General features: G+C 34.9%; 1 protein-coding gene and 2 pseudogenes across 1 annotated transcript; 2 read left to right on the forward strand and 1 right to left on the reverse strand.

The window, feature by feature from the left end:
- Positions 1-4,563, forward strand: part of LOC107743313 (protein EFR3 homolog B-like) — a 29,382-nt pseudogene extending 24,819 nt beyond the window's left edge.
- Positions 4,564-9,294: 4,731 nt separating this feature from the next.
- On the reverse strand, positions 9,295-10,928 carry pomcb (proopiomelanocortin b). Its single transcript, XM_016556469.1, has 2 exons — positions 10,753-10,928; positions 9,295-9,796 (listed from the first exon to the last, which is right to left on the reverse strand). The coding sequence occupies exons 1-2, from the start codon at positions 10,870-10,872 to the stop codon at positions 9,302-9,304; spliced, it is 615 nt and encodes a 204-aa protein (XP_016411955.1). The 5' UTR covers positions 10,873-10,928; the 3' UTR covers positions 9,295-9,301.
- Positions 10,929-11,149: 221 nt separating this feature from the next.
- On the forward strand, positions 11,150-27,621 carry LOC107743296 (angiopoietin-related protein 7-like; annotated as a pseudogene).
- The last annotated feature ends 241 nt before the right edge of the window (positions 27,622-27,862 follow it).

Genomic DNA, 27,862 nt, shown 5'->3' on the forward strand with positions numbered 1-27,862 from the left:
GAAACTTTTTTTATAATCGTATTTAATAAAATAAAATTGATGTAACCAAGACCATGTAGGTGAGGAAAAAGTATTAACCAACATTAATACCTTTTCACTACCTCATCAAAACCTAATGGATAAAATCAAGCCTTGCTTTACATTAATTTGAATATTCAGTTTCAATTAGATTGTCCAAAAGAAGGTAAATGCGTTAAAATTTGCAGGTGATTTGACTATCGATAACAGAATCAAAATTCCTCTTTATATAACAAACATAGTTTTACTATGGTTTCATGTGTTGCTTTTTTCTCCATGCAGTATCATCTCTGATATCTCTGTGCTTAAACTCAAAGTGGACAAGTGCTCACGCCAAGACAACCTCTTCATGAAGAAGGTACAACATCCCTCTAATCAGTTCTCAACATCCTGTTGTCATTATTATTCTGATGTGAATCAGTGCTTTTGTTGGGTATGCATCAGAGAACGCATGCATGTCTGAATGGTTTTAAGTGTTTTGACAGCGATATCTCTCTGTTTTTAGCATGCACAGCACCTGTATAGACACATCTACCTGTGCAGTAAGGAGCAGAGCAGCGTGCAGCCTCACTTTGAGAAGCTCTACTCACTCCTGGCCCTCATCAGCATGGAGCTGGCCAACGAAGAGGTGGTGGTGGACCTGATCCGTGTGGCGCTCGCTCTGCAGGTGCACCCTCATTGTGTTTACACTCTTAAAGTCACCATGAAATAAAGTTTAGGTTTAGTGGCTTTTAGTATGAATATCTTAGCCTTAAGGTTATCTATAAGCTAGTGTGCTCCTAATTGACAAGGCAGCATTAGATGTTACAGAAATTCGTTACCTCCCTGTATTTCACACACAATAGTTCGAATGATACCCAAATTCACTCTGGTGATGTCTAACCTTCTATATTATGCATCTAGGAAAGCGTTTAAGTCTGATATGAATCAGCTCTAGATATACAGCAGGGTCACTTAATCCGATAAGGCAACATTAGACGTTACCGAAATCAGTTCTCTCCCTCTGTTTCTCACACAATGGCTTTAATGTTACCCAAATTCACTTAGGTCATTTCTAACCTTTTCTATTTTATATCCTATGAAGCATTTTACAGTTGTGGAAATATAGCAGGGTCACCAAATCCGACAAGGCAGCATGAAAATGTACCAAAATCTGTCACTCTCCTCTATTTCACGCACAATGGCTTTACTGCTACCCAAATATACTCTGGTGATGTCTAACCACCAGTATTTTATATCCTAAAAACGACTTTGCTCTGATATGAACAGCTGCAGATATACAACTAGGTCACCAAATCTGACAAGGCAGGATTTGAGAAATAAGTTATCTCCCTCTATTTCACACAGAATTTAATGCTACCCACATTCACTCAGGTTTATGTCTAACCTCCTCTATTTTATATCCAGGGAAGCATTTTAGTCTGATATGAACAGCTGCTCACATTCAGCAAGGTCACTTTATCCGACAAGGCAGCATTAGATGTTACCGAAATGAGTTGATTTTCACATGATTTTCACCTCTATTTCACATGGAAGGGTTTTAATGTTACCCAAATTCACTCTGGTCTAGTTTTTTGTTTCGTCATAAACTACATGGTTCAGTGGAGATGTATTTCAGCATTTTTTCTAATCTTCCTGTGTCGCTTTCTGTCCAGGACTTGGCTCTGAGCAGTGAGGAGACGCTATCGGTGTATAACCGCTGTGCTGTTCATGCTCTGTCCTCTGCTTACCTCAATCTCATCAGTCAGCTCACCACAGTGCCAGCGTTCTGCCAGCACGTTCATGAGGTCAGTGCCACTCTGGAGTCTCTGTACTTACTAACAGTTTGTTCTCATCAACTGTATTTGAATTAAAATTTTACATGCATAAATTGTATAAACCTTTTTGCAGGTGATTGAAATGAGACAAAAAGAAAGTCCTTACCTGTTACCCGAGGATGTCTTCATTGAAAACCCAAAGTAAGACAAACTACGAGTCATCGGAATTGTTTTGTTTAATGATATATATTATGTTCTATTATTCAGCAAGGATGCATTCAATTGACCAGAAGTGACAAGAAAGATATTTATAACGTTTCAAAAGATTTCTATTTCAAATAAATACTATTCCTCTGTTATGCGTATTCTATACATCAAAGAATCCTGAACAAAAATCACAATTTACACAAAAATATATATGAAGCAGAACAACTGTTTTCAACATTATAAGAAATGTTTCTTGAGCAGAAAATCAGCATATTAGAACAATTTCTGAAGGATCATGTGACACTAAAGACTGAAGTAATGATGCTAAAAATTTGGCTTTGCATCACAAGAATAAATGACATTTTCAAAGAGAAAATTTAATTTTTGTACAAATATTTCAAAATATTATTGTTTTTACTGTATTTCGGTCAAATAAATGCAGTCTTGGTGAATATAAGAGACTTCTTACAAAAACATTTAAAAAATCTACAAACTTTTGAGCGGTTGACTATAAAGCTGGAAGGAGAGCTGTTGTTTCAACAGGCCAAGATCACTGAGGTTCTTGGAGGCAGCGGCTATAACACTGAGCGACTAGCTACACCTTATGTCCCACAGTTCACAGGTGCATAGATGAGCATTTTGTGCCACATCATACACCACGTAAAAATGTCTCTGGTCTTTTTGTGCACAAAATTATTATTGTGCACAATTATCATGCACCAATCAAATCCCAATGGATAACATGTTCTTTATTGTTACCCACTGATTTTTTTTTTTTCACTTGAAAATGTCACAACACACTCTAAATGTTTCCAGAAAACAATGAAATTCGTATTGTCGCTATTGTAGATAAGCAGCTATTAAGACATTTGCATTGAAGATTAACTGATTAGCTTTAGTCTGATTCGCTTTAGACTAAAGTTGTTTCTGCTTATTAGCCGCCTGACAGAGATGGATCGAATAAACAGTTGATTAATTCCACCCTCTTCCCTTAGATGAGGACCGGTTGTCAAAAAGAAAGAGCATTGGAGAAACAATATCTCTTCAGGTGGAGGTAGAGTCCAGAAACAGTCCCGAGAAAGAGGAGGTAAATGAAAACATAAAAATATACAACACTCACAGACACATTTGGTGTGTTTAAACTTTAATGAAGGCATTACAGGGACATTTATGAACAAGTTTTGCTGGTGAGGATTAACATCTTACTAAAGGACTTGGTTTAAAGAGTTTTTTTTTTTTTATGTGAGGCCAATTTTGGAAATTTGTCTTTCACAGGTATAGCAAAACAAGCCCACACACACAGTTATCTAGTTAAATTTAAGAAGACATAAAATAGACTGTTATTTTTATAATAAAGTACCACAGACTAATCCTAACTTATATATGATTTATATAGTTTAACAATATAATATTTTCTGGTTATCCCCAGAACAAGGTTTTATCAGATATAGTTGAATTATGGGAACAGTATTGTTCTGATGTTTGTTTTCTTTCCCTACAGAGAACACCAGCTGAAGAAATCACATTTGAAACACTAAAAAACGCCATTGGTAGGTTGATTTAATGAGAATTAGACTTGTTCTAAATTGTCCCTCCAGATATTTCCAGAACCTGCATGCAATCGTTTGCACATTATTGCTTTGTTAACTTATCCTTTGGCTGAACAGTGTTAGTATGTGTGTATTCTCCAGTGGATAGTGTAGGCGTGGAGGAACAGGAGAAGGAACGCAGGAGACAGGTGGTTGAGAAGTTCCAGAAGGCCCCCTTTGAGGAAATAGCTGCCCACTGTGGTGCCAGAGTAAGTTAACTTGTTGCACTTTTCCTTTTATTTCATGAAAATGTATGCCGTTGTTGTCTTCTCCCACACTGATCAGCTCAATATTGCAATTTAGGGCTAATACTTGTTCTTCTGTTTCCTCCCAGGCTACAATGCTGCAGAGCAAACTTAATCAAATCTTTGAAATCACGATCAGGTAGGTTGCAGCACGGCTCATTTCAAACGTCAGCCATCTCTCTGAAAGATATCTGTGCTGATAAATCTTATCTTTTCACTCTTTCTTGCTTGCAGGCCTCCTCCCAGTCCATCTGGAACCATCACATCAAGTTACGGCCAAACCCAGAGTCGCTCTGTCCCCGTTTATGAGATGAAGTTCCCGGACTTGTGCGTTTACTAGTGCAGCTCAACTCAGGATTCAGGAACCTTCTGTAGCAGCCAGAGGTACAGAGAGCTGGAGGGTTTTAGGTATTAAATTATATTTTGATGTTTTCTAATAGAGGAAAAATAAGAGGTCAGCCCTCCTCTGTCCTATAACCCTCATCGCTGTATTGTCCCCTGTTCCCCTGTCTACACTGTGACTGTAGACAGTTCACCCATTGAACTACTGGAAGGATTTTGAACATTTGGATTCCTGAGTTGAGAGTTTTCCCTATTTACAAATATTCTTTGATACTCTGCACTTCTATAATAAAATCAGCTACCATAAATAAGTATTTGCAGCAAAAACCCAACTCAACAGGGGCGCAAAAAACATTTTTAACAAGAGCATACCTGGGTCATATTTCACCCTTAAAATCAAAAGAAAGAAAAAAATAAGTTATATTTTGTATAAAGAAAACTTTAGTAACTTTAGTACCATTATTTTTTTTTTTTACATTGTGACATTATTTTCATGACAATCAAGCACATTTAATGTGAAAATAAAAATATTTAAATTGTAAATTATTTATACATTAGGAATTTTTATAATGTCTTTAATTATGCTTATTGCAATGCTGATTTCATTTGAAAATCATTGCATTAGTTATTGTTTATTATAATATAATATATATTGTGTGTATATATATATATATACAATATATATTTTATAATATACAATATTATAAGCAAATGGCTGCAATATAACAAAGAGTGAAAAATTTAAGGGGGTCTGAATACTTTCCGTACCCACTGTATATATAATTGTATTTTATTAATTTTTTTATTGTAGAGTGAATTGTGACCATATTTCTGATAGATTCACCTTTGTTCTTTTTAAAGTGGAGTCTCATAGTTCCATATTGAGAAAAAGGGGAAACCGTCATCTCATGATACATTTTGACAAGTCAAACAACATACCTTTCTACTTAGAGATTAAGTGCAATCAGTATAAATGAGGCTCATTTGTTGCTCTCAAATAATTTTTACTTGGTGCTAATTTCTGTTCCTAGTAGTTTGAGTCTTTAGTAAATGAACTTTTTATTGTTTCTTCAAGCATTGGTAGCTTGTTTATCACAGCGATCTGCAGTCTGTAGATATCTGGCGTTCAGATCACTGGAAGTGACGTCTGTCTTGCTGTCTGCTTGTGTTTACATGCTAAGCACAGTTGTTTTGAAGTGGTGTTAAGGAGCTCTGGTGCTGAAGGAACTATTTAATTAACACTTTTTTATTTATCTAACCATACTCATTTGCTTAGCATCTGTAACCTGCTATGTCGTGCTTATTTTTGCACAGTCTTGTAGCATCAGACAATTTTTTTTATTATTTTTATTTTGTAAGCACAAGCATCATTTTTATTGTGTGTATAAAGTTGCATATAAGATCTATATATATATGTAAATAATTGTTTATTCATTTTAGATCGCTCTGGTTTGGGTCATTGTCTGAATGAGAGTGTGTATGTGTGTGTATTTCCCCATAAAGAACTAACCAGCATGATGTCTCCAGTTTAAAAGAGTTTGTGAAACTCATAATGGCAGATTTGTTTTTGTGATTGACTGCTAGCTTCAGGGTTCAGAGACAAATGAAGAAAAAACAATCCATCGGGAACGACAGCATTGCCATACTTTATCACACTCCTGGACAAAGTCCCAGCTATGTGGTTTGAATCACATAATGCTCTACAAATATTCCAGATCATACTGAGAGATGTCCACTATTTCAGTGCTGATCTGTATCTTTAAGTACAGTAGAATATTTCAAGGATAATATACAGCCAGGGTTTATTTTGCAATTTTGACCTTCTGACTGTACTTTATCCTGCTTAGTACATGGCTGCTTACCAAAATAAATATGGACATAACACTTTCATTTTATGTTGAAATTAATTATCTTATTTGTAGATTAGCTTACTTGTGTGTCTGCTAAGAGAAATTGTCCGTTATAGCATAGAAAACAGTCTAGCATCAAGACAAGCAGTGCAACAATATTAATTCATATATTATTTTTAATCTGCAATCCAAGTTCTGTTTTGTAGGGACTAGTTAGCCAACATATTTAACAAGTCTTCCGCTATTTTAATTTCGCTCTCATCCAGTTCATTGTTCTTCCAATTTTTGTTTTGTTCATTTTCTTGCTTAGACTAGAGGCTCCTGAGCTGCCTTCTATCGAATGTTTTAAAAGAGAAAGTGATTGGAAAAACATGCCACGGTCAGATATACAGTTTTAGCACATTATGCAAAATTTCACCAATTGGCCAATAATTGAGTATTTTAGAGAGCTGTTAAATATAATTATTATTCTTAATTTATTTTCATCATTTGATGGAAAACTTCAAGCCTATAGGCTTTCCTTTCATATTGAGGTGGTGTAATGGTGAGTGTAATTTGTTCATGCTCAGCTAACAGATTTATATGTTGTGTGCATAATTTAGTCCCATTATTTGTGAGGAATGTTTTTGTATGGCTGTGGATTTTTAGTGCCATAAACTGAACTGCTGTGCTTTTTCTAAAGGATTTGCGCAACTTGCTATTATTTATGTCATCAGTTGGTGACTGCATACAGTGTATGTTTTAAGTGTTACTTTTTATGTTTTTAAGACTATATAACAGGAGGCCAAGTATGAAAGCAGATTAAATAAATATTCATTTGTATTACACAGACAGAGCAGTAGATATTTTAACAATCCAATGAAAATTAGATACCTAAACGGTAAATGCTGTAATGCCTGTAGTCAGTACTGTCTTTGTCACAGAAGTAGACCGCTGTTCTTGTCCTGAGTATTATTAGTATTAAATGCATTTGCTGTTTAAATATAATTATTCCCTTAAAATGTATCTGAAGTATAGCTCTTGCCCCGATTATATCACTGAAGTCCTGTAAATGCTCAGTAGCTCTAAATGCATCTCACATTTCTTCAGCATTGTAGTTAAGTAATGAATTTAATGTTTGCGAGAATATTAATTTCTGGGCTGTGACATGTCAAAGTTAAGTCATTTATTATAACCTCTCTGCAATTCAAGTGTCATTTCTGGTGTAACTGGAGTCTTGAAATGGAGTGCGCTGTTCATGTGTAGCATTGATGAAATATCAGTTACAGTGTCTCCGTTCCATTTTTAAGTAACATTATGTCTGGATGAAATTTTTCCTCATAATTTGTTTGTGGTTAAACTGCAAATAGACAATAAAACATTTTCGATACAATGCAGTGTACACATTTGCAATTTTTCTCTGAAAGCTATGAAATGGGACTGGTTTTAACGTTTAAAGTTAGGGGAGCTGAAACAATCCAGAGGACATTTTATTGCTCAAAGGTTTCGTTTTTGCAGAATTAATCAGATTAATTAATTTGGTCTTGGAAGAGTTTGATGAGAAATGTTTGAGCTAGAGTTATGGCCAATATTATAAATGTATTATTAAGTTATTAAAAATCTGTATGGTTTTGCTTGTTTTTCCTTTTAGCTCCAGATTAAAAAATGTTTTATTAGACATCAAAACATTATAATATAAAGTAAAAATGATAGACAGTGTTTCTTTCTTCTGTTAAACATAAAAGAAGATATTTTGAAGTATGTTGGTAACCAGACAGTTGACATTAGCCATTGACTTTCATACAATGACCATAGTAATGGCCAGAGGAGAACGGGCCCCTTGCCTGAGCCTAGTTTCTCCCAAGGTTTTTTTTTTTTCTCCATTTCTGTCACCGATGGAGTTTTGGTTCCTTGCCACTGTCGCCTCTGGCTTGCTTAGTTGGGGAAACTTCATTTCTAACATTATTGTCGACTTGATTGCTGAACTGAGCTGGACGATGACTGAGCTGAATCGGATCTGGCCAATTCAATCCGATTGACTTGGTTACATGTGACTTTTTTATTCTGATTGTGCTTCTAGTCCTATTACGATCGGATTAGTAGGGTCCATGTAAACGCAGCTATTGATGAACTGACTTTAATTGAAAAATTGAGTGTTTATTATTGTCCTCTTGCATTATCGACACACTGTTTTCCTGTTTAATACTGTAAAGCTCCTTTGACACAATCTGTATTGTATAAAGCGTTATATAAATAAAGATGACTTGACTAGTATGAAAAAAATGCTATTGAAGTCAGTGGTTACCGTCACCGGTTTGGTTACCAACATTATTCAAAATATCTTCTTTTGTGTTCAGCAGAAAGAAAAAAACAGGTTTGGAACAAGTAAATAATGGTAGAAATTTCACTTTTGTGTGAACTGTTATCTGCTTCCAACATGAATTAATTCGGACCAGAGCCGATCCTCCCTATACGCAAAATATGCAAGCTGCATAGGGCCCCCGAAACACCAGGGAGCCTCCTTGCTCTCAAAGATGATTTAATTTCTTTCTTTCTTTTTTTTTTGGCCAGCGGTTATGAAAACATGAATGATCATTTATCTTAATGTGGTGCACTGTCGCCCTTTCTACGTAAAAATCAGTGAAATCATGTAATGTGAATGTCGTACAGTCTTGCTCGAGACTAAAAAAAACGAGTTGAAAGCGTACCGAGCCGCGGAAGAGACACTGTTTCTCAAGTGCTTTCCGCGAGCGCGATTCGAGACGGAGTGAAACACGGACAAATGCGTTTCATTCATTCATTCATAACCACTCATATATCCCACTCCACTGCCCCCCCCCCTAAACACAGTTTTGCGTAGGACCCCCAGAAGTCTTAAGATAGGCACTGATTCGGACCAATCCACAAATTAGCAGTTGTTGGACTCCAGGATAAATTCAGCATCCAAACACAGAAATCCACAGCTGTCGACATTGCAGATTCATTTTAATGTATTTCATGTACAGTATATTACAGTAAAACTATCTCGGGTAGACAAATACCTGGCATTTCTGAATATCCTTTCTTTTTAAATCCCAGAGGTGATTGTTATGGTGTCAGGTGTCTAAATGAATTGTAAATGTCATGTGAAATACCTTGACTTTAATATATAAGTGATTTGGCTAGTTTGTTTGTTTCTTTTTTTCTTTCTTTCATAGAACAATGTTTCATGCCCTGTCAAGAATTTAAATGTTCAGAGGAAGCTTTTTTTAATTAAGGTTGTATGTTACACATTTAAATGTTTTAACACCAAATATTGTCTATTTTCTCCTCTCTTAATCTCTGAACTGCTGTCCGTCTTTAACAATGACGTTTCGTATGAGCGTGAGCAGGGGCTTGTGGGATTGATCTGGATACGGCCTCATGAAGCCTCCGTAGCGCTTGTTAGGTGGGGCGTTCCAGCGGAAATGGGTCATGCGATACTTCCCGTTGCTCTTTGCGTTGTTCCTCAGCTGAACGTCCAGTGTGCCGCTCTGCCCTCGCTCCACGCGCATGCTTTCCACCGACTCCTCGGGCTCCTCCTCCAGAGCGCCGTTGGTGAAGACTTTGACGGGTCGGCGTTTGCTGCCCATGGGTTTGCCCCAGCGGAAGTGCTCCATGGAGTAAGACCTCCTCTCGTCATTGTGAGGGGCTTCTCCAGTGGCGTCTTGGAGCTCGATTGAATCAGGAGACAGAGCCGATAAGAGCAGGCCCAAACTGAGGCTCTCTTCCTCAACCTCTTCCTCACTGTTCTGCTGTTCAGATGAAGATCTGCACTGCCTGAGACACTGCTGCACAGTCAGGACAGAGAATGAGAGGATGCAGATGCATGCTAACCATGACTGCAGCTTTCATTTATTGTACATTCAAATAGTTTGATTTGAATCTTTTTGAGTGTATTCCTTATACCATAACTTGGTGAATCTCATCAAATGAAAAATAATAATTTTATGCTCATGTATGTGAAAACATTATTGTAGTAATATACTATTTTATTTTATTTTATTTATTTTTTTAAACCACAATAGGCTAAAAAATTGAGAATTGTGCCTGAAAAGATTTTAATTCTTTTTATTTATGAAAAATATTTTTTCTTTTTTCCTTTTGATGTTTTTCCTTTGTTTTTCTAGAATGAATTACTTTTTAATGAGAGTTTAATGTCATCAAATTATTGTCTATTGGATTGCTCATTATATAAACGTGTTTATATATACTGCAAAGACAGAATAGTATAATTTAATAACTTACTACCATTTAAAAGTTTTTCTAAGCAATTAATACATTCATTCTAAAAGGATGCATTAAATTGCTAAAAGGGACAGTAAAGGCATTTATAATGTTCCAGACATTTCTATTTCATATAAATGCTTTTCTTTTGAACCTTCTGTTCATCAAAGATTCCTGCAAATAAAATTGTATCACAAAAAATATAAAGCAGCACAACTGTTTTCAACATTCATGTTTCTTGAGCACCAAATCAGCATATAAGAACATTTTTGAATTATCATTTAAGGACTGTATTTTAAAATATATTAAAATAGAAAACTCTTGTTTAAAGTTGTAATGATATTTCACAATATCAAACAAACTCTTTTTTTACTGTATTTTAATCAAATAAATGCAGCCTTGGTGAGCATTAGAGACCTCTTTCAACCGAACTCAAACTTTAAAACAGTAGTGTATATGATTTTTAATCTTTAATAGAATCTATGAAGTCCTATTATTAATGCCGTAAAATGAATCTTACCAATTTTTGTTCATTGGTTTTAAGGCCCATGCAGTCTATCAAATCCAAGCAGCGGCCGTCTACATATGGACTGCGAAAACACAAGACTGCTGCAGCCAAAAGCCAGGAAGGACAGAGCATCTGAAAACAAGAAACAAGACCAGATCAGTTCTTTCATCCCTCAGGTATCATTCGTATGAGTCAGAATGGAAAGCTGAAAAGAAAACGGCTGATACTGAGCTATATATAAAGTCAAGGACGAGTTTTATTACTCGGGTATTTTACTTGAATCACCTTTGATTTGATTGCACTGAATGGATCAGGGTCACTCAGACTGTCCTCACACAGTGATGCCGTGTGGGCAGGTCACTTACAGTTACGAGAAACGGATGTCTCTTCAGAACTTTGACTGTTCAGGATGCTTATAAAGAAGAGGAGTGAACTTGGAGACTTTTATCTACTCTCCTCATTCATTGGTACGTGACCTTTTATGGTTTTAATGATGATGTCATGACACACACAGATCTGTGAGGTCCATTAATATCACAGCGCGATGTCAGCCGCTGTGTGGCGTCAGCGATGAAAGGAAAAGCGCTGAAATAAATGAGCTGCAGTTAACAGACTCTTTAGTCTTGCTGGTTTTAAACTCATTAGTAAGATTGTCCATGAAAGTCCACAAAAATTGGTTTTGGTAGGGATGATGATTCAGTAAGTCCAGAATTAGTCAAAAGCCTCTGATGATCCTGTTAGATATTATACCGTTTCACAGGGGAAGAAAAAAGTCTATTAAAATTTTATTTCTTTATAAACCAGACCAAGTGGATCTAATTATTGAAATTAAAATGGGTTGTTCCTAACATTATTGGATATTGTTTGATGATTTCACCATGGTCATGCATGTCATCCATATCAAAATAATTCTAATATTTTTTCTTTCAATTTCCCCCCAGTAATTTAATTTAGAATAAACCACATTATTATAGAACTGTCCATTTAAATATGAAATAAAAAAACGTGTTTAAAAATACAAAAATGTATTTAAAAATACAAAAATGGATATGTTTTATTTTAAACAAAACTAAATTATTTAATCATTCATAATAACCGTAATAATATTCATAACAAATAATGATAATTTAAATATGAAATAAATACAAAACATATGCATTTAAAAATATAAATATGTATTTTAATTACAACAATAATTATTTATTCATTTTAAATAATATAGTAATAAATTATATTAATAATAAAAACAATAATATTCCAAATCAATTATTATTTTACATATTACAGTTTTTAGAGCTGATTTTTTTTGGTGAAAATTTTAATTTAATCTGAATAAGTTTGATAATTTTAAAAATACAAATGTGTATGTTTTGTTAAAAATACAACAAAAATATTTAATTAATTAAAAATAAAATAATAATTAATAGTAATAATAATCATTATTTAGTCATTTTCGAAATCATCAAAATCTTTAGTTTTTGTCTTTAACTTGAATTCTGAGTCATGCATGCTGTTTAATTCACTTTGTATCACATACTCTGAAACAGATTGTTTTCCATTTTAAAATTTGGAATACGTTTTCTAATGTTTTTTTAAACATTAAAAAATGTTTTGTTTATTTAAAATTAAAAATGTAAATGACACATTTTCTTTGACACTGTTCATAAATAAAGCTTTACAAGCAGATACAGTACTAACCAGTGATTCAATGGTTCAAAAGCAGAATGATTCAAATTCCATATTCTTACCTTTCTGAATTTATAGATGGGTTCTATGGTTCTGAATCTCCTCCTTTGACTCTTCCTTGGGTCTCCAGCTCTTATCAAGCTCACCTCCACGGCTCTCGTTTGGCACTTTTTTTCTGGGCGTATGTGAATGGATCTCTCTCTCTCTGTCTCTCTTGTTCTGTCTTATTTTCTGAATGAGCTCTGCTCTCTTATATACTCACAGGTGCATGGCAACCCCTGGAGGCTGGAAGATGATCAGGTGGGTCTCTGCTGAGGTGGGGGAGGTGTGAGGGGGGTGCACAGGGGAAATTACTAATAAAAAACAAACCGTTCATACTTTTTGGTCATGTTCATACCTCTGTTTTTGACACATTAAAACATCCACAGGAAGTGGCAGGTGAATTATGGATCAGACACTGCGGTTCTGTTACTCATGTCATTTGAGACACCTGGAAACTTAATGAAAATTAACTCGGGAAATTAAGATGGAATGACGTAATTTCACATCACAAATTCCCTGTCAGTCGGAACAACATACAAGCAGCGTGCAAATCGATCAGACTGAGCAGATGTGCAATATCTTAAGTGCTTAGCTCAAGCGGAACAATTCTTCTAACTTAGTTTCTCATCTCTTTGTTGCTTCTTTTTTTAATGAAGCCCATTCATGCCCCATCTGTAGCAAATGTAATTACTAACAATGGAGGAAAGCTAATGTTGTGTTGTCGTGGTAACTTGTGATAAATCAATTACTCTTTTTTTTTTTTTTTTTTCCACTTTTTCATTTCTCATTTTTGTTTAGTTTACGTGAAGTACGAAAATAACAAACTAATAAATAAAAAATTATAAAAACATATTTCAAAAATATTTAATAAATAAAAACATAAAAATGCAAAAATATTGTATAAATAATTTAAATAATTATTTTAAATAAAATTAAAGTGAAAACAGAAAATATAAAAATAAAATGTCATTAAAAATATTAACAAAAAAGATCACCGGCATGCAGAGAATTCTTTGAATATATAAAACCTTCTAATAGTCAAAAGCTTATGTGCAGGTTTAGACCTTTGAAATTAGAGATATTTTGTATTAAAAAAATCAGAAAGGAGATAAAGGTCAAAAAACAACAATAGAAATTCGACAGCAGAAACTCTGTGGCGTTCATACACTTAAAAATAAAGGTTCTTTTTTAGCATCTATAGTTTCATGAGAAATCCTTTAACATCCATGGAACCTTTCCATTCCACAAAAGTTTCCTTCTAATGGAAAAAGGTTCTTTAGATTATTGAATTAGCAAAAAGCGGTTCTTTTAAGAACTGTTCACTGAAAGGTTCTTTGGGGACCAAAAATGGTTCTTCTGTGAAAACCCTTTTGGAACCATTATTTGTGTTGAAACTGTACAGCATGGCACTCGCGACGGCGGTGTTAGGTTCAATTCCCAGGTAATGCAATGCAGTGATAAAATGCATACCTTAAATGCAATGCGAGTTGCTTTGGATGAGCAGATGCTGCACTTTAACTGAACTGAAGATCAGATGTACAGGTGGTGCAACTGTTAAATTTGGGTTCCTGTCAATAGCAGTCGACCTCGGTTCATGACAAGATCAGAATAATTAGTTAACAGGATCTCAAGCGTCTCTCTCTCTCTGTAAAAGCACATCCTCTAGAGGGCCATACAAACACAACAAACCTTACATGATGTTCACTCACAGGTTTAACTTGGGATCATACAGCAAAGTCCAAAAGGCTGCGACCACTAGAAAATGTTTTTTTCCCATTACAAATTAAATTATCAAAATAAATTGTCATTCAATCCAGACAAACTAAATATTAAAATATTCTGAAATTCATGTTAATTTTTCTGTTCGTATATATATATATACACATATTTGATCATGTTCTAAAGAGCATCTTGTGTTTAAAAGAGAAAAATCTGACCTTTGTCAATTTTATTCGAACTAAGCAAAAATGTGCAATTTTGAATTTGCTGATATTTATATGGCCAAAAGGTATAGATGAAATTCGGACAACTTGTAAATCAATGAGATCTTTCCACTTACATAAAATGCACATACAAATCAGTTGTCACTCTATATCTCCCAATAATATGTCAGATGATATTTAAATGCTTATGAACGAAGCTCTGTAGTTTTTACTGTGGGAGCAGAACATATAATATTAATGCAATGCAATAATGATTGAGAGATGAACAAATAAGCGTTCCACAAAAGCCTGATGAATCATATTTGATACTCATATTTTAATGATTTCTCTAGTAATATGGATAATCAAGTAAACCTAAGCTATACTTCATTCCAGTAAGTGTTCATCTTGAAATATTAACAATGCAAAAATCAGTAAATCAGTAAAAGGCTTTAATTTACTAAAAAAATATCAATCAGACGACAGAAAGCATTTAGTAAATTGTGTACAACAGGTTTTTAGCAAAGTTTTGATCATGAATTTAAAGGCCTTGGATATTTGATCAAATATGATGCAGTAGTCCTTTTCCTAAACAAACATAATTTGGTGCATCAATTATTTGTAATTGTTCAGACGTATAAAGACAGTCTGAGTGACTATAGTTCAGCGCTTGGATTGTCTCTCCTCTCTTTCTTCTGATCAGGAATCCAATTATACAGGATTACAAGGATAAGATGCCCACCGTATCAGCCATCCTGCAACACATAAGGTGTAGAAAGAGAGAGAGAGAGCGAGGGTGGCAGCATGCGTCTGTATTTCCCCAGAAGACAAACAGGACGTCTCTGACCACTGAAACAGGTAAAGATGAAGTTTTGTCACCATTTCCCTGTGGAGTTTACTTGCTGATGAGATGTTAGCTCTGCACGTACCGTAGTGTAGTGTATCAGCAGTGCATCTCTCATGTGAGACGGTGTGATGCACGAGGTGTGGAGTCGTGGGTAAATCAAATACCCTCCAAACAAACAGATGTATACTCTGCATTCACACTTCTAATCAAAATGTCACTGCAAAGACGTAGAACGCTTTATCAGTCTGATAGATTCTCAGTGTTATTCTTTTATTCATGCTGCAGGACATGAGGCTCTCAGGCATTGCTCTGTAATGTGGTTTGGCATATTCGACGTTTCTCTGTTGGATCTAGTGCACTAGGCTTGAATCAGAGACACAAGGTGCTTAGACGTGATACTGCAGCATTAAAAGGTCTGCTCAAGGTGTTGGGTCAGATCAAGGCATTCCCTGCAAGTTTTTCCTCCTGAGTTCACCTGCTGAACTAGATAGGCAGGACTGTGCACAGCATCATTTTCTATTTCTTTTCAATTTTGCATTTGGTTTGATTTTTTGTTTTCTAATGCAATAACATGCAGATATTTTTTGACTGTGACTTGCTCATTCAAGCTGTTTCAGTGAGAATTGTATTTCCTGAGATGTAGAGATGTATTTCCTGAATAAATGCACCCAGATGAGGTTGGTATTGTCTCAAACACAACACCAACATCAACTATTTTTAGCATGCCCATCTTCTTCCAGGTTAAATGTTTTCACAGTTCTTGAACCCACATAAGCACATAGAAAAGTGACACGAGCCACCAAAGCACCTTAACCTGTGCCTTAATCAGGACAATCAGGCTGACCTCTAACAAGAGCAGGGACATGTTTGTGGGATTTATTTCAAATATCACATTGAGAGTTATGACAGATCACGTTATTTTCCCCTTAAGCCTAAACCCAAGAGAGCATCTTCAGTACAGTGTGGTTTTTGACAGCTGACCTATAGTTCTCTGACACGAGTGCACTGAAATGTCACACCATCGAGTGCTTGAAATAAATGACCTACTGTTATTATCATAGACCACGAACAATCTCGCCGAACTTTTTCGAGTGACGTCATAACTGGGTGTGGGTTGCATAATTGAATGCTTCAGATCCTTAGCTTATAACCTAGTTATATTTCTTTGAGCCCCACAAGTGGTGATTCACTGTGATTCATCTTTGAGCAAAGCACTTGAATAGGAAAGTTTGAAAAAGAACAAGAAAGTGGCTGCTAAATAATAATTAGATTTTTTACATTCAGAAGAAAATGTAAGTGGAACTTGCACATAGACTTGCTGCCATGATGTCAAAGTTGGCCTAATAATTTTTCCATGATTTTTCATGTCTCTGTGATATTCTTGTGTCTTTACCTTTATTGATCCAACAAGCAATCAATATTGATCCATAAGCAAATGAATAAATACATAAATTCTAATAAAATAGGATAATATAAATAATTATAAAATAATAAAAGAAAATAATATAAATAATAAGTAGTATATTTACGTAAGTAAACAAATGTAAAAACTGTAAATATCTAAATAAATAATACATTCGAATAAAATATATTTAAACAATCATGAAATAACTAAGTAAATAAGACATTTTAAAGATATATATCTAAATAAATTAATAATAAATCAATTCTAATAAAATATGATAGAAAAATAAACATGAAATAAATAATTAGTATATTCATACTATATATAAATATGACATTTTAAAGATAACTGTGTGGGTTGCATAACTTAACGCTTATAAATCTCAGTTTATAATCCAAAGTTATATTTCTTTGAGCCCCAGAAGTAGTGATTCACTGTGATTCATCTTTGAGCAAAGCCCTTGAATAAGAAAGTTTGAATAAGAATTAGAAAGTGGCTTGCTAAATAATAATTCGATTTTTACATTCAGAAGAAAATGTAAGTGGTGCTACATAGACTGTCATTTTAGCTTGATTTCTCATGTCTCTGATGTCTATGTCCAATATTAATCCAATAAGCAGTTGAATGCATGCTTATTGCATGTAACTGTGGTAGTGTATATTATTTTTAATGAAATATGATGTATAAATTATCATGACAAAATAGTATATTTATATAAATAATAAATATAAAAAATAATATCTATCTATCTATCTGTCTGTCTGTCTATTTATATATCTATATACATAAATTCTAATAAAATATGATATAAATAATCATGAAAAAATAAGTAGCATGTTTATATAAGTAAATAAAAATATAAAAATAAATAATACATTTTAATAAAATGTGATATATGAACAATCATGAAATAAAATTACTTGGTATATTAAATATAAATAAGACATTTTAAAGATAAAATAAATATCAAAATAAATCAATTCTAATAAAATATGACGTAAAAATAAACATGAATTAAAATAATTAGTATTTATATATGTAAATATTATTAAGTAGCCTAATAAATAAAAATAAGTACATTGTAATACAGCAAAAACATTTATTTAATACTTTTTGGTATTTATTTATTTTTAGGCCTGCTAGTACAACTAAATATTTATTTGGTTAGTTCAATAGTTTAATTATTTTGGTTTTGTTTTCAGGTGAATTGCATCGGAAAAGGTGATGACTGAGTCTGGTCAGTGACTCTGACTCCTCTACAGTGTTTCTGTGTGACAAGCTCTCCTCAAGACTTGAGACTGGAGGTCAGACAGCGTGTACCCTGGCTGTCTCCCCCAGGGTCCTTCCAACAAGGTGGGAAGGGGGGTCAGCCGAAGCGATCACATGGAGGGCAGGCCTCTCTCGCCCCTCTTGCTGGCCGTACTGTTTCTGGCAACAGGTGCGAGCGATGATGACCGCTCACTGCACACGCATCAGGTCAGTACGGCTCAGTGTGGAGAATACAAGCAATCAGGTCCTGGAGGACGGCATGTGTCGACTCATTGCCACGTTACCCCAGCTGGACGACCAGCGCTGCCCGGACATGTTCCGCTGTACGGATGAAGTTTCATACTGGCTTCATGAGAACGAGGAACGCAAACAACAGATTCTGGCCCTGCGGGAGACGGTGTCCGAACTTCAGGAGGAGCTCCGCAACCATCGTCATCGAGTCAAAGTCTTAGAACTACAGGTGTGTGGATTTTGTGGATTTGCCTTGTTTCCATGATTGTTGGCTCAACTGCTACTACTTTCACATTGGCAGAGTGATAAATGTATATATAACGTTATGTGTGTGTGTGTGTGCATAGGTAATAGATAAATTAGAAAACTCTGCTGTAAGACCTAAATATGCCATGTAGAGGATCAAGACTCGAATCTTTTAAAATCTATTCATTGAAACCACAACAAATCAATTAAACGATTTTTGAACCGATTGATTTTTGAAACGATTTTTTTTTTAATGCTGCATTCTATAAATGGAGAGACGTTCAGAACGAGCCAATACACTTAACTAAGTTGAATATTCCAGGGCTACATATGACAGAGAGGGCAGTTTAGAACGAACCGATTCAGTAGTCTAATTCGAATTTCTGACGCTACGTGTGATGGAGAGGGCGTTTAGGACGAACCGATTCAGTAGAATGATTCAAATTTCCGACGCTACTTATGAGAGGGAGGGCCATTTATTTAGGGCGAACCGATTCAGTAGAATGATTCAAACTTTCCTTCACTACTGTACATATGAGAGAGGGCCGTTTAGGACGGAATGATTCATTAGAATGATTCGGACTTTTCTATTGCCGTTTTAAGTCAGACCGATTCAGTATAAGGATTCAGATGCTCCTAGATATGAAAGAGGCGAAAGTTTGTTTGACAACCGCAGCTCAACAGTACAACGGGACATCGAAAAATCAAAACAATGTAATAATAATAATTATAAATATCTTATTCTGCTAATTATAACATTTCTCCAATACCTTATAAATGATGCATCAATAATGATAGCCAAATTGTATACAGTAATTGTTTGTTTTAAAACATGATATGAAGTAACATGGTGGTACCATGATTTTTGGGTATTTACATAATACCATTTTTGGTATGTTGACATGACGAACATAAAGTGTTATACTATGGTTTTTAGGGTATGTACCATGTAAACATATACTGTGCACTACTATTTTACATATACCAAGTTTTTTGGGGCATGGTTTCATGGTACTACCATTGTGTTTAGGATATGCACCATGATACTACCATGTTTTTTTTTTTTTACTACCATGTTCATGGTTATCATGTTAGTATCATGGTTTTTGGACATTTACTATGGTAATACCATGGTTTGTTGACATGCATAATAATATGTTTTTGTACCACGGTAACATACACACTATGCACTTATATTTTTATATATGCAAAGTTTTTTTTTTTTTTGACTTGATGTCTTGGTACTACCATGTTGTGGTCATGGTTCTACCATGGTAGTTAGAACATTTACCATGATAGCACCAATTAAATACATGTACTTGAGTTTCAGTACCATAGTATATTTCAAATTATCGTAGAATTATCATCTGATGTAGTGTAGCATGACAGTACTATAGTCCTTTTTTGTAAGAGTGGTAGAGCTATAGTATTATTCAAAGTACTTTACCTTGGAGTACTATGTAAATACCATGGTATATCATAATCTTTAAATACCGTGGTATTCCTTGTCGCTCCGGCCAACTCGGCTTGATGGTTTTCAGCCTAAAGTCTCCTTGACCCGAGGGCTAACGAGATTAACACCAGAATCCTTTCCGCTCTCCACGTGCCTTCATTAGTATGCACCCTTAAGCTCTTCATGCTGTTAAATGAGCTGATGATTCACACGAACAGATCCTGTCTGCTTCTCCCTCTCCTGGCCTTTTATGCAAATGCACACAATGCACTGCAGCCACTTGAGAAGGTCTCATTTTGGAATTGTACATAACAGGAATTGTTATTCTCGTCACTTTTTTTTTTGACTGGGAGTCATGATGTCTGTCTTTTTGGCCTTTCACAGAGTGAAGAGAAGAACCGTAATAATTCATCTATTGAGCAGCGCTTGCATGAGCTGGAAGATCATTACGCCGAGGCCACGACCTTGTTGCACATCCAGGGCTCATTGATCTATGACCTCCAGGCCCAGATTCAGAACCTTTCCCTGCTGGTGGAAAAAGTCAGACGTAACCCGGGCTGCATGATCAACATAGTCCGCACCAGCCCAATGCTCAGTGCACAGGAAGCCCTGCATCCTGGTAGGCCATGTCTGGGAAATTTGGAAAAGCTTCATCTCAAAGCTGCATGATTATATTTTCCCAAATGAGACTAACCAGTTCTTGTTAATCTAACTTTAGCCTGGTGAGGACAACAGCATACCAGCATCCGAAACACAATATATATAATATACACAGCGAGTGTGAACACCCCATTCTAATCTCAAAAAGTGCACAGCCATGCAGTGTTCTCAGACAAACATTTTTATTAGAACCGGGCATAGCATTTCTTTTCCATCATGACAATGTTCTTGTGGTGCTTTAAAGGGTTAGTTTACCCCAAAAATGAAGTGTTTTTCATCATTTACTCACCCTCATGACGTTCCTAACCCATAGGAAAACACAAATTAAGATATTTTTAATGATACCTGAGATGTTTCTGTCCCTCCATTGAAAGATGAGGTAACCAAAACTTAGAAGATCCAAAATGGTCATAAAGACATTGTAAAATTAATCCATATGAATTGAGCATTTAATTCAAGTCTTGTGAAGAGATACAATCATTTTATATAATGAACAAAATTTAATTTAGGCTTTTATTTACATCGATCTTGGATTAAACTACTATTTACAGTGTGCTTGTGTGTGTGTATATATATATACAGTGGGTACGGAAAGTATTCAGAAATTTCTAATGTATGTACTATTAACTATAATTAATTTAAATATAATATTTAATTATTATTTATTTTTTAAACACAATATATTGTATACACAGCCAAAAGAGACAAATCAGACAAATGACATTAGTTGAAGTTGTGGTGCATTAAAGGCATAGTTCACCCAAAAATTTAAGTTCTTTCATCATTTACTCAAAAAATTACATTGCAAACCCATAAGACTTTGGTTAATCTTTGAAACACAAATTAAGATACCAATAATCAAAACTTAAAAAAAATAAAAAAGGTAATAAAAATGTCATGAAAATGAATCCATATGAATCGAGCATTTAATTAAAGTTTTAGGAAGACATATGATCACGTTATATGACAAACAGATTTAATTTAGGCTTTTATTCACATCTATCTTGGATTAAAAAGCTCAAGGTTTCATTAAAATACCTTAATTTGTGTTTCGAAGTTTAACCAAAGTCTTATGGGTATGTGAATGTGTAAATGATGACTGAATTTTCATTTTTGAGTGGACTATCCCTTTAGACTAGTCTTTAGCTAGTATGGAATTATGGTCAGATACTGGCCTGAACCAACAGAGGGTGACAAATCATAGCAGAGTTTATGAGACAGCCAAACGTATGACCTCTTCTTCATCTCATATTGTTTAATGAGAACTGAAATGGCTCACACTTTGTACAATATGTTTTTATATTAATTATGTTATTATAGTTTTATGTGTTTTCACTCCAGAGGTGCAGCATGTCAGGAACTGCCCCATCGACTGTGCCTCCATCTACTATAACGAAGTGCGTCGCTCTGGGATCTACACCGTGGTGCCCTCACTAGGGGCCATGCCAGTGGAAGTCTACTGTGATATGGACACAGATGGTAAGAAACCACTCAACACATGCAGTAATGTCTGTCCAGGACTCAACTATAAGGATGGGCCTGGTGTTTTGGGTCAGTTGATGAACATTTTATTTACAAACACTTGCCTATATATATTACTTATACAAAATATGTTGCTAAAAATAAAATAAAATAAAATATTTTTTGTAAATATATATAATTAAATATAATATATAAATAAGTAAAAAACATTTAATTTACTCACACATACACATACACACACAGACACACATATATATATATATATTTATGAATGAAATCCTTCTATATCATCTCTGTCACTTACACAAAATGTTACTAAAATTAATTGATTCATTTTTATCTTTTTTGTTAGTATGTATGTGTGTATATATATATATATATATACACATACACACACAGTGGAGATCAAAATTAGAGAACAACCTACAATTTCCTACATTTCAAGGCCACTGCTTAGTCCTATTTGAAGTTATCCTAACAGGAGTTGAAGGGCAGTTTTTTAAGCATATTTCATAAATTGATTGTATTCTGAAGCACAGTATAAAACAACTTAAATGCGAAAAAGAACTGATCAAAATTAGAGAACACAGTTTTAGGGAAAGTACACATCTGAACATCCTTTTAGAAAAATGCCTTTTGCTGAGCCGTACTGTCCTCTATATTGAAATGTTTTGCTGGAAATCCGCTGTGGATGAATCATTGGGTTATTTTTATATAGTTTATAGGAAAATTTAGAGACTTTCAAAACCGTAGCAAAAGAAACTGATAATGAACATCTAAATTATTCTCTTTTATGTCTAGTAAGACTTCAGTTTTGTGCTGAAATAGCACCATTGGGGCGCATGAGGAACCTTCTGAGGCTTAAAATAGCATGTGCAAATATCATTTTGATGACCTACAAAACACTTCCTGACCATAAGTATAATTGCAGTGGTCATAAGATGAAAACCAAATGACTTGGCATGTGCATTAAACTCATAAAAAGAGATTTGATTGTTGAATGCTTGAATGTATACTCTTTTAACATTTCCTTCCTAATAAAAACATGGTTATAATTGGAGCCCATGCATAATATATGTATGTCTCAGGTGGCGGCTGGACTGTGATCCAGCGTAGGCAAGATGGCTCCGTGAACTTTGACCGCAGCTGGAAGGAGTATAAAGAGGGATTTGGAGACCTGCACACCGAATACTGGCTGGGAAATGAACACATCCATGACCTGAGCAGTCAGGGAGACTATATGCTCCGTATTGACCTGGAGGACTGGAGCGGGAAACACAAACACGCTGTTTATCAGAGTTTCAGGTGAAGTAGTTTTATTTATATAGCACCTTTCCATAGCTCAAGGTCACTTTTCTTAATGCTATACAAAACATTTGCACACCCACATACACAATGCAAACACATAAGGCCACATATAGCCACATTATCCAAAATACATATTAAAAAGATAAGTTTTTAGCTGAGTCTTGAAGGTAGACAAAGATGATATATTACGACGTGTAAGCGGTAGCGAATTCCATAATTTAGGAGCATTAACACTAAATTAACTACCACCTACAGTGGACAGCCGAAAACGAGGAATGGACAAGAGACCAAGCTCAGATGATCTGAGGGACCGGGCAGGAGAGTTAGGAGTACAGTAAATCAGAGAGATATGGAGGCGCAAGACCATTTAATGTCTTAAATGTTAGAAGTAATATCTTAAAGTGAATACGTGATGCTACAGGTAGCCAGTGAAGATCATGCAGTAGAGGAGTAATGTGAGCAGTTAGGTAAATTTGAATGTCATCAGCATAGCAATGAAATTGAAGTCCATGCATGCATATGATGTCAACAAGTGGATATATATATAAATGATAAACAGAAGTGGACCAAGAACTGAACCTTGAGGTACACCCTGTCAAACTGGAGCAGTGGCAGATTTATACCCTTTTATGGTGATATAATATTTTCTATCGCTGATGTAGGAAATGAGCCAGGAAAGAGCTGAACCAGTGATACCGATATCAGAAAGGCGAGAGATGAGTATTTCATGGCAGACTGTGTCAAATGCAGAGCTTAGATCAAGAAGAATCAAGAGGTTTATTAACCCAGAATCCATGGACAGAAGAATGTCATTAACCACACGAAGAAGAGCAGTTTCAGTGCTATGTGATGAACGAAATCCTGACTGAAAAGGTTCAAAAAAGGCCATTAGCATTTAAGTAAGATCTCAATTGTGAAGCCACAACTTTTTCAAGAATTTTACTTAAGAATGGTAAATTTGAGATTGGCCTATAATTGAAGCACATCCATCACTGACTGACTGGAAGGACTTCATATGGATGCACAATGTTTAATAGTGATTAAACATCTGGCCTTGTAATTGAAAACACTTCAAACCCTTGATGGACTATCAGTATTGTGTTTGTGAGGAAATTCAGCACTTTGTATGTGTGTGTTTGCAGTGTGGAGGACGAGAGCACTCAGTACCGTCTGCATGTGTCGGGCTTTAGCGGGACAGTGGAGGACTCCTTCAGCTGGTATCATGACAAGCAGAGCTTCAGGACACCCGACACGGGCAACATCTGTGCCGAGATCTCCCATGCTGGCTGGTGGTACAACCAGTGTTTCTACGCAAACCTCAACGGCATCTACTACAAGGTATGATGTGGCCTGGTTGTTATAGACACAAAGGTTGTAGGTTTAAGCTCCAGGGGCCTCATTTATAAAATGTGCGTACGCACAGATTTGTTCTTAGAGTGTGCGTACGCTAAAATCCATGGCAACGTTTATATTTATAAAAACGGTCTTTGACGTGGAAAAGTACTTACCGTCACGTCAGGGTCTGAGCAGGCGTACGCACTTTTCCTGGTGGCAAAGTCAGAGTACTGCAGCTATTTGAACATCTAAGCTGCAATAATAATGAAAGCGGTGTACGTGTAAGCACCGAATTCATCATAAACAACAAAGATGCAGTGTAAGAGATTAATTGTGCAGTGTAGTCAGATGTTTTATTAACGGGAGTTTTTGCAAGATTCAACTGACCTTTTTAGTAGCCTAATGTTGAGAGTTCTTTACTCGCTTTCTGTAGTTTATTCCAAGTTGTTTTGTTTTTTGTTTTTTTGTTTTTTTACAAGAGAACTTGCGAAATCTTGATTTACTACTAATGCGTAAAATAGAAAAAAATGCATAAACGCATCTCCGACACTTTTTGATTTTGTCATTTACATCAGTTATATATAAAATACACTATATCTTTTTTGTGTCCGTACATTAATGGCACATTTGAGCAGCATTAGTAAACTGTGTAAATATAAAGAAATGCCAAATCACATGCAGACCATAATTGTGTAATAATTTATTTTATTATGATATGAAACGTCCAATTTTTGAGTTGATCCTGAGGCATTTTTTGGGCCTTTAAGATGCTGCCCTGACATTTGTGCTTATTTAAGAGACTTATAACTTTTTAATGGATACATCGGTAACACTTTATAATATGTATACAGTAATAACAAATTTACAAATTATTTGCAAACTATTAGTTTTGTTTGATTGTTGTGGCTCTTGCAAAGAAAAGGTGCTGCAAAAAACAAACAAAAATAAAAGCGGTAACACTTTCTATGAAGCCCGTATTTATAATACATTATAAGGGTATTCGTAAGGCATTATAATGAATGAATATTGCATTATAAAAAACCGTATAATATGTTGTATCATCTCATAAATAATCATAAGAACAGTTTTAATGTATTATAATACTTATTTGTGGTTATAGCTTTTAAGAGTATGATGATTTATAACACACAATGAACATGTTGCATCCATTTAAGTTGCAATGAATTATATTTCCTATAGTTATAATGTATTATAAGTCTCATATCTTGCCATTGTTTAAGAACTGCACAATAATTTAGTACATCTTATTAGTGTTTTTACTGTAAAATGACAAATGCAAAGTCTTCATGAATACATCCAAAAGGCTTTATAATGTGGTCTTATTATTTATAAGTGTTCTTTGTCTGCTTTAAGTAAAGGGGAACACTTTAGAATAGGGAACACTTATTCACTATTAACTACGACTTTTTCCTCAATAAATTCCTAATTTGCTGCTTATTAATAGTTAATAAGGTAGTTGTTAAGTTTAGGTATTGGGTAGGATTAGGGATGTAGAATAAGGTGATGTAGAATAAGGCATTAATATGTGCTTAGTTACTACTAATAAATGGCTAATATTCTAGTAATATGCATGCTAATAAGCAACTAGTTAAGAGACCCTAAAATAAAGTGTTACCATAGTTTTTGTTCATTTTTATTTATTTATTGGTTTAGTACTTCATTAAACTAAACAAAAATGAGATATGTTGTCTCGACGACTAGATATAATAAAATCAATTTCATTTTTAAAATTATTTTATTTCAGTTAACATTTATTTTAGGTACTCATTTTTTTTATGGCTTTGGGTTTAGGTTATTGGAAATGTATTCTTGTTGTTTTTGTGTTTTGAAAACCTCAGTTTTTACTACTTTTTAAACAGTTTTTAATGACTCTTTAAATACATTTTTCAAAGTTCAAAGGGTCAAGTGACCTGAACATCAAAACATGCTGACCTAACAAAGTTATGAAGGTCTACAAAAGTCCTCTCTGTAATATAATTCCATGTATATGAATTTCTTGCTACTTGAACAACAACATGGTTTTTGCAAGCTGGTTATATTACATTGACATTTTTATGCAACTAGATAAATCATACAATTATGGCATATGACAAATATTTTGTCATTCAAGTTCAGGACTGTTACATCAACTACACATTTTAACCACACAAAATTAACAAAATGAATTTTAATTTAGAAAAACATACTGATGATAAAAGGTGTGTTCAAGTCTTTCTCTGTATGAATAAACGCATAGACTTAAAAAGTGCAAATCAGAAGCTAAAGGATCTCTGATGATGTCTAAGTGATGTTCTGTGATCCTGTTGGACAGGGCGGCCGCTACTCGCTGAAGGGGAAGAACCCTCTTGGTCCAGACGGTATCGTGTGGTACACCTGGAAAGATTCAGATTATTACTCTCTGAGGAAGGTCAGCATGATGATCCGACCCAGAACCTTCCAACAGCATCTGTCACCCTGAATCAGGCCCAACCGATGAGCTTGGGCCCATACGTCAACCAGCCAATCACAGTTCTCATAGCCACGGCGACACAGGACGGATGGATTCTTCCATGGTGAAACAGAGGAAAATCTATGTATGGACTGAATGTTTTCAAGGAGGCTGTGAAACCATTTTTTAGGTTTATACCAAAGACTAGAGAAGGACAGCTCTTGAGACAGCCAGTGTTTGCCATTCAGTGAGTCTAATGTGTATGTTACATGCCTATATTTTCTGTACCCATGGTTTTAAGATTAAGAACATTTTGTTGACTTATTTTATAAATGTGTATTAAAAGTAGATTTAGTTTCTGTAGCATACAATGTGACCAAAGACCCTTTTGTTTCTTTCCCCCCAAAACCCTAAATAGCAACAATCATCCCACAGCACTTTCTTAAACACCCGTTTACTACTGTTTTCCTGATCAAGAGGATCATTGCATGAGTACATGATTAGTGATTCATTATTGCATTTAATCAAATATACACAATTGTTCAAAATTTTGGGGTTGATAAGATATGTTCGTGTTTTTGAAAGAACTCTCGCAATGGCTGCATTTATTTGATCAAAATACTGCATACTAAATATAATTTCTTTAAAAATATCTTACTGACCCCAGACTTTTCAATGGTAGTATATCATTTTCGAAAAAAAAGTGTATATATAAGAATATATTTTTGAAATATTTCATAATTATGTCGAATCTCTGACATCATCACAACTACTTTGAGAGAAAAAA

The sequence above is a fragment of the Sinocyclocheilus rhinocerous genome, unplaced genomic scaffold (assembly GCF_001515625.1).
Source record: "Sinocyclocheilus rhinocerous isolate Xijiao unplaced genomic scaffold, SAMN03320098_v1.1 scaffold827, whole genome shotgun sequence".
NCBI lineage: Eukaryota > Metazoa > Chordata > Actinopteri > Cypriniformes > Cyprinidae > Sinocyclocheilus > Sinocyclocheilus rhinocerous.